We start from the raw sequence: 14,059 nt of genomic DNA, 5'->3' as shown, positions 1-14,059 counted from the left end.
GTTAAGGGGCATCAAATGGTATGTAGGTTATGGGCCCTTGGGGTTGTCCTGGCCCCCATTGAACAGGAAGTGTCCAAATATCTCGAAAACGGTTGAGATCCCCACCCCTAAACCAAATAAATTCTTGTTCCTTGTGTCAAGGAGCATCAAATAGTATATAGGTCATGGGCCCCAAGGGTGGTCATGACCCCCCCCCCCCCCCCCCCCCCTTTGAACAGGAAGTGCCCAAATATCTTGAAAACAGTTGAGATCCCCGCCCATAAATCATATATATTCTTGTTCCTTGGGTCATGCCGGTTCACCTGATGTACAGTATCAAATCAAAATTGAAAACAAAAATGAGTCTCCTTGCAGCAGTGAAAAGTAAGAGTTTATAGGTTTACATAAACAGAAATATTTTCATTAATATTCAATAGAATTGGTAATTCTTGGTATTTATTTTCTCAGAATTTGTTAAATCTTATTGTTATAAGCTCTATTAAGTCATTTCAAGAAGAATATGTTATTGATGGTACATATAATTTAGCATGTGTAATTCATTAGATGGATATAATGACATTATCTAATAAATTAATACATTGGTTGTTTGAATATTGGTTTTACTAGACTATATGATCAGACAATTGAATCATAAGTGTTTAGTTAACCCCATCATACAATCAATTTAGAGGACTTTTTATCCTCTGGGATAAAATATCCCAACATGGTCATTCATAGGATTTTAAATCCTATAAAAGCCTTTTATAGGATTAATTATCCTATCAACACCAAAGATGGGAGAAAAAATCCCACGGGAGTTTATATCCCACAAAGATTTTTTTATCCCATGGGATTTTGGTGGGGTTTGAGATGGGATGAAAGATCCCACCAAAATCCCATGGGATTTTGATATTTGAGAGACAATTATAAGGAAACTAGAGCAATGTGTACATTCATGCTGACATGATAGGATCAAAGTAAAATGTCCCACCAAGATATATAAACAAAAGTAAGCTATGTCCAACGGAAATGGTAGCGAAAAGCCCGGACTTTGTCATGTCCGGACTTAAATGTCGCACTGTTATTTGATCATTCGAAATGCATTTCTAAAGCATTGTAAATAATAAAAACATAAATATAGAATTTGTTGAAAATCGTGACTTAGCTGCAATATAATGTAGCCCTCTCCCGATTTTTTTTTTTTGGGAGAGGGCTACAACTCCATAGGATCTCCGTAATGGTGCAAGTGCGGGAGTGATTTACTCCCGCAACAATTTCGTCTCAAATCGTACATAAATGACAATAACATTTGCATTTCTTACCAGAACTCAAACATTGTAGATGTCTATGTCATAAATTAATCCAAAAATATCAAGTATAGTCCATATATCGGTTATTTTTCGTGTATGTCAACAAGGAAAGTTGAATTTGTCCGCCATGTTTACTGACCTTGACCGGTTTTATTTTGGGACAGCCAATGAGAATTCAGGAGCGGATCTTGAACTGAATATAGGAATTCCCCTATTTTAAACATAATTAACGCGGTAAATATGAATTTTCCATTCTATACCATTTCCTTAAATGATGTTTTAGTGATATAACGAGGCAAGATCGATTATTTACACTGACATTCACGTTATCAAGCTCATCAAAACTCCAAGCGTACATCCCATAAAATCACGCGAGAACTGTCATGGCTGCTGAAAAAGACGACTGGTAAACATGCTTATGTGTTTTATCTGGTTTTGATTTATATACGGTTAATTTGTTCAATCTGAATTAAAAAATCATTTTATCTAAAGGAAGTCAAATATAAAATTGATCTTTGCAGACCGAAGTCAGCCGCATTAAAAAATTAATTTTGCACCATTACGGAGATCCTGTGGAATTGTAGCCCTCTCCAGTAAACATCAGATATAAAAAAAATCGGAGAGGGGTACATTATTGCAGTTAATCGTGACCATGCCCCATTAAAATCATAAAACAGAGTCGTGTACGATGAAATATAAGCAATTAGTTTTTTGTACAGATCCTGATTATATGAATCTGCTCTATCAGAGCCTCTAAATAGTTTTCCCAACAAAAATGTATCTAAACGAAAGTTTGTAAACTATTATTTTTTCCTCACTGAAGTAGCAAGTTACTTTTTTACAGCAAGAACTCCGGACATGAAAGTGGCTCATATTGCTTTTAAATTAATGTGCACTGCTGCTGCACTGATCGCCTTAAAATCGGAATCTCTCAGGTTAATCAAAAATTTAAAGCGTTGCATTTAAGAACGATATATATCTCTGACATTTCTGGTAAAAAAAATAAAATAAAAAAGGTGTATTATACAAATGAAGCTCGGCAAAAGTATTTTGTATTCATAAACTACTGAAAAATATCAATAAAAATTTTACGCAGTGTTTTATAATCGTAGTTGTGAGGATTATAGCTGACTGGTTTGTCTGCGTCGTCAATCACACAGTACTCCTGTTCTATGCCGAACCATGGGTCGTGAGCCTGATGTGGTCGGTATCCTGTTTTGGCATCATATTTCAGTCGATTCATCGTCTCATTGCAACGAAACCGTGAATTCATTTCTGAAATAGATAGTATAGTATCTTTATAGAATATAATAAGTTTTTATAATATAGAATTAATTATACCCGCACTTTCTAAAGAAAGTTCGGGTATATTGTTGTTACCCTGTTCCGTCCGTCCGTCCGTCCGTCTGTCACGTTTTATTTTCTCAAACTGCTCTTACATCTTATAAACCAGCAAACTGAACTCTTGGAGGAGTTTGATTTGGAGTATCATGTTGTTTTGTAAAAAGGTTTTAAAAATTCTCTCTTAGTCCTGGGGGTCAAATAATTGGTAAAAAATGACGTTTTTTCACAAAAAAACCTTCTTCCTCGAACTCCTCCTACATTTTCAACAGTAGACAAATCAAATCTTGGAATATGTTTTAGGGTATCCTATAGATACGCAATAAGTTTTCGGAATTTTCAATTTTGTCCTGGGGGTCATTTAATGGCTGAAACATGACGTGTTTTTTTTTTTGTTTTGTTTTTTTTTACAGAAAAACTGGTTTCAAAAACGTCATTTTTTTTATCAGTAGCCAATTGATCTATAGAATATGATTGGGGTGTCATATTGAAGTGTGATCAGGTTCCAGAATTTTTTTTTTTATTAAGGGGATCAGTAGGCAACAAAAAAATACGTTTTATTGCCAACAAAGTATGGTTCCCAGAACTCCTCTTACAACTTTTGGAGTAGCTCCGTCATCTCTTGGGATATAATTGAGGGTGTCCTATAGATGTGGAATAAGGTTTTAAAAATTTAAATTTCATCCAGGGAGTCAAATAGTAGCAGGAAATTGACGTTTATCACTAAAAAAGAAACCATAGATCCTAGAACTCCTCTTATGATTTAATGGATAGACACATCATATCTTGGGATATGATAGGGACTGTCCTATAGATGTGCAGTAAGGTTTTAAAATTTAAATTTCATCCAGGGAGTCAAATAGTAGCAGAAAATTGACGTTTATCACTAAAAAAAACCCCATAGATCCTAGAACTCCACTTATGATTAAATGGATAAACACATCATAAATTGGGATATGATAGGGACTGTCCTATAGATGTGCAGTAAGGTTTTAAAAATCTAAATTTCATCCAGGGAGTCAAATAGTAGCAGAAAATTGACGTTTATCACAAAAAAACCCACATAGATCCAAGAGCTCCTCTTATGATTTAATGGATAAACACATCATATATTGGGATATGATAGGGACTGTTCTACAGATGTGCATAACGGTTTTGAAAAATTAAATTGAACCCTGAGGCCCATTACCTACATACCTTTTGATGCCCTTTAATTAAGGATCAAGAATATATATGGTTAAGTGTGGGGATCTCAACTGTTTTCGAGATATTCGTGCACTTCCTGTTCGAGGGGGGTCACGACCACCCCCGGGGCCCATGACCTACATACTATTCGATGCCCCTTGACACAAGGAACAAGAATATATATGGTTTAAGGGTGGGGATCTCAACTGTTTTGAAGATATTAAGGAACTTCCTGTTCGAGGGGGTCAGGACCACCCACAGGGCCCATGACCTACATAACATTTGATGCTCCTTGACATCAGAACCATGAATATATATGATTTAGGGGTCATGATTATAACAGTTTCTGAGATATATGGTAATTTCAAATTCCTGGGGGTGGGGATGACCCCAGGGGTCAGATCAAATAAACCCTATATATTGCTAGTAACAGTCAATATTTGATTATGAAAACCCTAATATATTATTATCTTTGTTCGTTTTCAAGTTACCATTTACAATAGAGTTTACTATTCTTCCTACAAGGTTCAATGTTAGACCGTTTTGACCCCCCCCCCACCCCGAAAAGTGGTTGTCTAACCCAAAATGAGAAAAATCAAACCAGGATGCACAAGTAGATATGCAGGCCTATCATATCCTAGAGTTTTGTACAACTCTGTTCAGCCATCTCTGAGAAACAAGTTCAGAGCAGGAAAGAAGAAGACGAAGAATAATAATACATGTATTAAGAACCGTACAAAAACAATAAGTCTCCAGATTTCATTCGGGAAACTTAATAATAAAGATTAAATAGAGATAGGATCATCAAACATCAATAATCTAAAGATAATTGACAATTTCTGATTCTAAGGGGGTCAGGATAATCCTGAGGCCTGACTCCTTAGGGTCATGACTTACATGCCATCATGATCTGATGACCTAAGAGGGAATAATATCTTTGGATTAAGGTGGGGATCTCAATGGTTTTTATGATATTTTATAATTTCATATGGGAAGGGATCTCATCCTTCAGTTATGGAAATTATAATTTTTAAATGTATTACAGAAGCTTGCTTGTGGCCTTCATTTTTAATTAAACTGGTACAAAACAGTGTTATTTAGGGGCAAACACTTGGTGCGGGTATTACTGTCTAATGACGGCATCTAGTTGTCATTGCAATGAAACAGCAACATACAATGTCATGTATGCTCTTGGTTGTCATTGATTTTAAAAATCATGTTTTACCAAATTCATAAATTTTAATAAAAAAGTGTCACTCTATTCTCGTTTCCTATTACACAGATACATGTATATTCTGTGGTATATTCCGAGAAGAATAATATCAAACAAAATCATTGTACACGTGTTATTAGAAATAATATATTTATGCATCACAATCAACCATGATTACCCGCAGGCTCGTCTTTTGAACGCCAGACATCACAGAAAACTATCTTGTTGGGACTTTTGAAGAACGGGTTTTCAAACATAGCCACTGGTTTTAAAATCACTTCACAGAAATCATTCCCTTCAAGATCTTTAACCATGGATGTATACCAAAGTGGACAATCTGGAAAGAAGAAAACACTTATCTATCAACTTCAAGCTTTCAACTTCATTGACATTGTAAAAAAGTATGTTTAATTATTCAATTCTTTAGGTCATTGAACTCTTCCCCAAGTATCTGCTTCCACCACTTAATATATCGATAATTATAAAGACATTAGAAACTCAATTACATCTATCACTGGAATTTAAAAAATCCCCCACGATTATATGTTCTGAAACGCCCCTCTACCTCATTAGGTTTCAGTGCACAACGAAAATGAAAAGTATACGGGGATTTTGCATTGCAAACTATGTGAAGGACCGAGGATGGTGATTGCGTTAACAAAAATTGTGAAATGTGTCCCCAGTTTTTTGGAATGGAGAAAAAAAGTAAACATTTACCATTTCGATTTTTGTTGTTGTGAAATTCTCGGGGTATATACAGATGATGTATCAATTAAGAAATCCTGGATTATTTCCTATTTATCAAATTCAATTGAGCTTAATTGACAGATTTATTGACAGGTATTTTAATTGAAAATTATCAGGAAAGTGACGAAAGAAATAACTTGAGACAGACTTTACTGACTTATGAGCAACATATATACGATTTTCGTCAATTCTGGGAGCTTCTTACTGCTGGGTATTAACATTAGAGTTCGCAGTTGCTCTTTGAAACAGTTTTCAAATATTTTTATGAAAACTCTCCAGTACATACATTGCGAATCAAAATACTTAACGTTATGGAATGCGGTTAACTACGTCATTTGCGGCACTGTATAGTTCCTATAGAAGATCAACATTTCTATGTATAAATAGTGAATATTTATCTTAAAATCAAACCGAGCGCGATTGTAATTAAAAAGATCCCTAACGAAATGATTTAAGGTTATAATGTATCACTTTATTTTCCAAAAATTGAAATTGAGCTTTAAAATGGCTTAGGTCATTTACCTCCTTTTTATTTCATATCAATAATCGGAAAAATCTGTAATATTTTTGTAAAATTTCAATTTTAAAATAGTTCTGATTGGGATACGTATTTTCAGTCGGGATTGGTTCAAATCTGATAAAGAGCATTTTTTAAAATTTCGCATTGTCATTTCAATTTCTTTGTAAAATAATATTGTTAATATAAGTAAGTACTTTATAATTATGTGACTATATATTATCCTTTAATTTGTATCCATAGAATAAAAAGATATAAAAGAATTGCAAATTTGATTTAAAAAAAATAAATACTTGACCAAACGATCAAGATAGATAATGTTTTTATCAATAATTATATTTCAAATTCACTGACAAGAAGTTTTAAGCTCTAAAATACCATGTATGTCCTCAGAACAGTTTATGCCATTTTCCTAAAAAAAATACTTAAAAAAACCCATATAACATAAGGAAAAGCCAATATTGATCTCTGTTTTGTGTAATCGTATTTCAAAAAACATTCTCTTTCGATCAATCAAATAAAAGTTTGGTGTGTCGTGGAACCTTACAACAGACATTTTGAACATTTGACAAATAAGGGGTTATCTGGACCAAGATTGATATTTCTAAAATTTCTAAAAAATAGAGGATTGCACTTTGAGGACTTATACTGTTGAATATATAGCCTAATATTACATATATAACAAAATTATGCATAAAAAACTCCTACTTTGGTGTAGAGAGCCACCTTAAACATAGAAAAAATAAGAAGGACAGATTCTGAGAACAATTAATTCACATATTTTTTTTATTTCCCTGCAATTAACATATATTTTGCAATTAACATATTTTTTTCTGACAAAAAACCAGGTCAGATTGTGTATGAATTTACTGGAATTGGAATCTAAAAGCTGACATGAATTCAGAAAAGAATTTGGTAGCCATTTTTGTTTTGATTGCTCATCTACTACCACTAGGTTATGTATAACAGTTGAGAAAGTTACGGTCGGTTGTTTTCCGATCGAGGCATTCAGGTTGCACAGACTTCTCTAATTACTGCTTTAGGCTTCAAAATACAATTTAAAACAGAAAGTCTACTGGAATTGTGCATTGAATCAGCCATGATAACGTTGAAAAATTGTACGAAGTATTCCGAATATGTTCCCGATTGGTGAAAGGATGTAAACGTTTTCCATTATTAACCTCCATTAGAAACTTGTTTTCGCCCCTGAACTTTTATGAATAAAAACTGATAATGTGTCAATGAAGATATCTTGGATATTTTCCTTTTGCCTTTTTATCGATTTTAACTGCATCTGCATTTTAACTAATCACATGTATGTGATTATTGGTGGTGACTTCAATATGGTTATGGTTAAAAACTTGATATTATGAATTTATCAGATGGATTTCCTAAATTTAAGTGATAAATTTAAATGTGCAAATCTACAGTTATAAAGATTAATTTGAAGAGAAAAAAATCTAATTAAACTACAAAGATTTGATTGGGTTTTTTTTTCGGTATCATGTTAATTATTTCCCTTACTAAACTGCTAAAAATGAAAACAGCAACCGTTCAGTTCACTGTCCTGTGGTGTTACAGTTGAAAACTACAGACTTTATACCGGGCAGACGTTATTGAAAGTTAAGCGATTCTCTGATAGATGATAAATTAAGAATACACATGTATATACAAACAATAAAAACACTGGTAATTGATGCAAAAATACGATATTCTATTCTTGTTTACAACATTAATAATATTCAAAATATTCCTGAATTCAAATATAGTATTCCAAATATCTGACAGCCTCTTTTTGATACACTATTAATTTTTAAAAAAGAGAAAATCTATCTCATTCTGTATGTCCAAACGAGAAGTTTAAAAGAAGAAGTTAGAAGAAATAACTTAAAGAGGAGATAAAAAAATGAATAAGACTTACACGAGTGAAATGAAAAAAATTGCTGGCTGACAAGCAGGTGGAATTTTAAGACATGATAACACTAAAACTAAAGGATATTACAGAAGATAAAAAAGGAATAAATTGAAATATCAATTAATGGTACATATCTTTAAGATAAATGATGAATTAAAGCGTGGTTTAAATTTGGATTGATTTATTGAAATAAATGTAATAATAATGAATATAAATAATTAATCAATGCACCAGTATCAAACCCATACATATCTGTTTTCCATCCAGATTAATTCAATCAAGATACCTTAACAAAATAATTGATTTTATCGGTAAGGGAATTTAAATACGCATTAAAGTTTATTTATAACGCGTGTTATGCAATTTGTCTGCAGTTACTTACCCTACTACGTCAACAATGAATTATAAACATTCCATGCTTTAATATTGTGTCATGATTACAGAAAACTGCTGGTCTCATTAAACAAGAAACCTTTTAACCGATTTATTGAAGCTTGTCCTGAGTTTAATCATAGCAGGGTATTTTCTTTTTATTAAAAGAAATACATTTTTAAAAGTAGATTATTTCCACTAACTTTGACTTTCTTTCTTATCAAATGAATGTTTGAGTATCAAATATTCAAGATAAATGTCACAAACTTTTCAACAGGGTGTGAGGAACCTTTATTTTATCATTTGCAGGCAATGTAGAAAAATGAAAAATTGAAATATATGCATTTAACTTTTATTTTTCAAAATGTTTCAATGTTGTTGATCATTTTAATATTGACTATTTAAATGTTGGAGAGAGAGAGAGAGAGAGAGAGAGAGAGAGAGAGAGAGAGAGAGAGAGAGAGAGAGAGACTAACCTTCTATGCATTTTGGTTCTGTGTCAGCAACCTTTGTCTTGTTCATTAGATCGCAACGGTTGTGATTAACAAATACATATTCCAATATGACCTTGTTTGTCTTTATTGAACAATCTGACGTCCACGGATTCACAGATGTTACAGCCATGCTGAAAATTCACCGTTTATATTATGTTCTTATTTTAATAAATTTCACTTGATAAAGCTTTTATTTTTGCTGTAGAACGATATTTCTGTTTTGTTGGAATACAGACGCAAAGTTTGTCACTATGGGCTGTATAAAAGAGAACACGGTGAGATATGCGACAGAATATGCATTGATATTATGATTAAGTACTTTAGAGTAAAGAAAAATGGCCTTTTTCTTATAGTTGTACATATGTATAAACAATATACGTGCATGTATATGTATTTTTTTGCGCATGTGCACTTGAAATAAAATTGAAAGTAACAGCATAGGAATATGCCTGACAGGAAGTTTGTTTACAGACTCATATAATAAGAATATACTTTGATGACGTAGACAAGATAATTTATTTAAGAAATACACAGCAATTTAAAAAGTTCACCGGGATATGGAGTTGGTTGGTCACGTGATCAAAACCCGTGAAGCCCGAAGGGCTTCTCAGTACCAACCAACTTCATATCCCGGTGAGTTTTTTAACATTGCTGTATATTACTTATAGCGAGCGCAGCTCGCCGGTGCGAAACGAGCTCTACCGGCAAGGCGCGTGTGAATAGAAAATTCGGACTATTTCCACATTCATTCAACAGATTTTTTTGGCGTCAGTAAATCGGACCAGTAATGCCTTGTTTTAATCGTCCCAGTAGTTCCCTGTAATTATGGTTTCCCATTTTCACACTCTCACGAGAACAAGTACATGCATTGGTTAATGCTGACACAACGCAAATCGTCCTTTCGAGTGACGTCACAATGGATTTCTTGATCCGACAGAATTTTTCGGCGTCAGTAAATTTCGACCCACAATGCAATTCGTCAATGTCGGTCGATCTCAGTAGACTGGATACCATCTCGCGAGAATCAAAGTAAAACTTTTGAGAAACAGATAAATTGTGTAATTTCCAGAACATCATGCTTTTTAAGTAAACAAAACAGTATTTTTCGCGTATTTTTTTCCAGTGTGTTTTCAAAGAGACAGACGACACTTGACCGACGTAAACTTTGACGTCACAATAAGGGGAAACTACTCTAAGTAGTTATTGTAAATCTGCTGAAATATAAATACCAAAATCTTCGCAAAATCTTGCAGAGCTAATGAATCGGGACATTTCTTCAGAGATAGGAAACAGCTGTAATTTGCTCTCATTTGGATGAATGCTCACATTTATTTTATTCACTATGTTTACGGTAATTTCCAGGAACGTTTTTTAAAAGGGGCGTGGCAACATCATTCAAAAAATCTTCACAAGCAAAAAGAAAAAAAAAATCTCAAAATCAGGAAAATTCTAACCGGGTGAGGAATGGGGAGTGCGTAGTATGCCTTTAGCTCTTTAGCTGCTCAAACTTGTCTTTATTTTCACTACTATTTATAACATGCTCCCGGGGGGTCCATTTTCCTTATATGATCAACAAATTTTTTTATACGTAAATTTGATTTTTTTTTAAAACGGGGGGAGGGGGGACTCTGTGATAAGTCAATTTTTATATGTAAGTTTAAGAAAAATGTCTGCTGCAAGAAAAGAGGAAATAAACTGCAATGTACATTATGTTAAAATCTTTATTATTCAACATTTTATATGAGATAAATTCTATACTGGCGTGCGACCAGTATATAAATAAATAAAAAATCTTATGAATTATGAATAATGAAAATTTACTGGAAAAAATAGGTATGTTTATTTTATTTTGAATTCAAATCCATTTACTTTACGTCACTACTTTTATTTTTATTGATTTATCATAATTCATTTTTTGATCACCTGCTGCGCTCGCCCCAACGGTCGTACCGTAATACATATTATTTACGTTTGAAATAGACAAATCGTTCTATTATTATATTATATATATAGTATAATTACCGAGATTTTGTGTTTACAATAATCCAAGCGACAAGCGATGAGCGCGTGCTATGAACATTGTGACGTCACGAAAAAGTTCATACAGAATTGAACGTTTTCACTTTTCTATACTAGTTTCATTTAACGAGGCCGGGTCTAATTTTTTCTGCCCTAGATTTTTTAATGAAATTTTTTACAGGAATTCCTACTGATATGATTATTATTTTAAGATAAAAAAAATCAGACATTTACCACACCGTTTGTTCAAGGGGTCATCTCAAATTTTGTTAATTTTTAACATAGGACCCTATGGGATTTTGCTTGAAATGTATCAATTTTGCACATTTTTTGCATATTTTTTAAATTTCTGCCCTAGGGATTTCTTTTTCTGTTCTACATATTAAAGTTATTGGTTAAAGGCATCAAATGGTCAAATAAAAAAAAAACTTTTACCTCCTGGTTTGTTCCAGGGGTCTTATCAAAGTTGTTTTTTGTATGCCCAATTTCCAAGTTTGCCAGATAATAGCTATTTTTTATTTGACAAAGACGGAAATGGTGATCTTTATAGTAATATTAAAACATTCAGACACATTTAAGTAATAAATAAATATATAACATCGCATATTAAGGGTCATTTATATAAAATACATGGTTATTGTCTTGAAATATATGAATTAAGCTATATTTAGGCGGGTTAAGAAAACGTGACAGAGGGATAGGCTTGCTGAACCCTCTTCATGTTTTAGAACCGAGCCCAAATATAGCTTATACTTCGAGACATTTACGTTTATTCCACACTATAATATTAATTTTACGCATCAAACGAGCTATTTTCAACAAATTTCGCTGAATATCTGCAGTTGAAACTATCACGCCATGGCGTCAACAAAGCAAAAAGATGACGTCACAATACAAATGAAACGCTGCGCGAAAGCGTGCGTACTCGTTCTGTACTCGGCCTCGTTAAGGAAATGTATTTGCAAATGTAAATATTCCTTCATAACTTTTCTTACGAAGGAATACAATGTATGTTAATTAACAATTGAATATATCAATACCACGGTATATCATCATTTTACTTGAAATGCACAGTCAATTGTTTCTCATCGTCAAATTGAAAGTTTTTTTAATCCGTTATTCTTTCATAATGCAAAATGATCGAGTTAATCCAATAAAAAAAAATACATGAATCATTTAAAATTACGCTGAACACTTACTTGTTTCTTGTTGTCGAAATTGAAAGGTATAATATGCTTTGCCAACAAAGCTTTTATTGAAATATTTATATAGCATACAAAGTGAAATTTTTGTTCATTTAACGTGATTTTCAATATGATACATTCATCGTGCTTAAAACTTAAAAATATGTTTAATATAGCCTTTGTATAATGTAACTAAAGTTAAACATCTGTTTAGACATGCAGAAAAAAATATACGATGGTTGATTGAGACACACAAAAACTGACGTAACTTTGATTTGATCAATTCATCGTGCTTTGTAATTCATAGGCATTTAATTAGAATTACATGGTAAATATAGTTTTTGTGAAATATAAGATAAACATCTGTTTAGACAGGCAGAAAAAATATATGAGAGGGTCGTTTTGAAATTATTGACACAACACATTATCTCCCCCCTTCTTGACAAATCTTGGTAAAAAAATTGCATATAAACATTGATGAAACTCTAACAGATCTTATCTTAATTTGCATGTAAATTGCGATGCCGGTTAAATGGAAATCACCCATAGTAATAGTTGAAGTTGTAGAGGGATACTGCCGTGTAATCTATAGCGGTATTCAATTAAGAAATAAACAGCAATCTAAAAAGTTCACTGGGATATAAACTTGGTTGGTCACGTGATCTAATCTTGTGAAGCCCAAAACTGCTACTCAAACATTCCTCTACTTTAACAGATAAGGAGAAAGAATTTGTCACTGAGTTTGAATATTTAGAAAGTTCCTTCTATGGGTTACCAAAAGTTCACAAATCAAAAACAATCAAAGAAGCTATACAAAAACGGAATTCTGAATACATTACTTGTGAACATCGGACAGTTTTAACATTCCGTCCTATTGTTGGAGGACTTGCAGCACCCACCCAACGACTCAGTAATTAATTGAATATTATTTTGAAACCACTATCTATGTCAAAATGTAAAATGTTTCATCCGGGATGACTTAGATTTTTTACGACATCTACCGGAACAAGTGAATCCTGATGCTCTACTAGTAAGCATGGATGTAGTCAACTTGTACACCAATATAAGCAGTACAATAAGACGTACAGCTTTGAATTTCTGGATTGATAATTGAGTTACAAAGGATTTTTTATTGGAGGCTATGGTCTTGGTTTTAAAGAATAATGTATTTACGTTTAATGGCAAATACTTTCATTAAATTAAGGGCACAGACATAGGAACTAAAATGGCCCCAACATACGCTACATTATGCTTAGGATTTTTAGAAGAAACACTGTATAAAAAGACAAATGAGGAGTTCGGTGAAGAATTCAGCCAGACTCTATAAAATAACTGGAAAAGATTTCTAGATGATTGTTTCTTCATATTAAATAATGGAGACTCGGAATTACAAAGGTTGAAAAATATCCTTAATGATCTGAATCCAGATATTAAATTCACATTAGAAAAAAAGTTCCACAAAAATTCCGTTTTTAGATGTTACATTCAAGAAGGAAAACGGTAAAATTTCTACAGATATCTTCTACAAGAGTACAGATACTCATCAATATTTGCATTTTGGACCGTTCCATCTACGACATATAAAGCGGGTCATCCCTTACAACCTTGGCAGTAGAATACGTACTATAGTCAGTGATGAAGAAGCAAGAAATCAACGTCTCAACGAATTAAAACAATTTTTGACGGACCAACATTACCCTTTCAACCTTATCATGACGGAATAATGAAGGCCAAAGAAATAGATGGACAGGATCATATAATCCAATTTTACGCAACATCAAGG

At 32.9% G+C, this 14,059-nt stretch overlaps 1 protein-coding gene across 1 annotated transcript in view; it reads right to left on the bottom strand.

Annotated features, from left to right (window-relative positions):
- The window catches only part of LOC117690855 (glutamine synthetase-like), a 33,626-nt gene extending 20,429 nt beyond the window's left edge, over positions 1–13,197 (bottom strand). The window contains exons 1-4 of the mRNA XM_034475608.2: positions 13,116–13,197; positions 9,056–9,204; positions 5,207–5,365; positions 2,382–2,564 (exon numbers count right to left, since the gene is read on the bottom strand). Coding sequence (XP_034331499.2) covers positions 2,382–2,564; positions 5,207–5,365; positions 9,056–9,204; positions 13,116–13,141 — 517 coding nt within the window. The 5' untranslated portion in view covers positions 13,142–13,197. The remainder of the gene's footprint in view (positions 1–2,381; positions 2,565–5,206; positions 5,366–9,055; positions 9,205–13,115) is intronic.
- Positions 13,198–14,059: the final 862 nt, after the last annotated feature.

Source organism: Magallana gigas, chromosome 9 (genome assembly GCF_963853765.1).
Source record: "Magallana gigas chromosome 9, xbMagGiga1.1, whole genome shotgun sequence".
NCBI classification, from domain to species: domain Eukaryota; kingdom Metazoa; phylum Mollusca; class Bivalvia; order Ostreida; family Ostreidae; genus Magallana; species Magallana gigas.
Note: the sequence above shows the minus strand (reverse complement) of the source record. Positions and strands in the feature narration are given on the sequence as shown.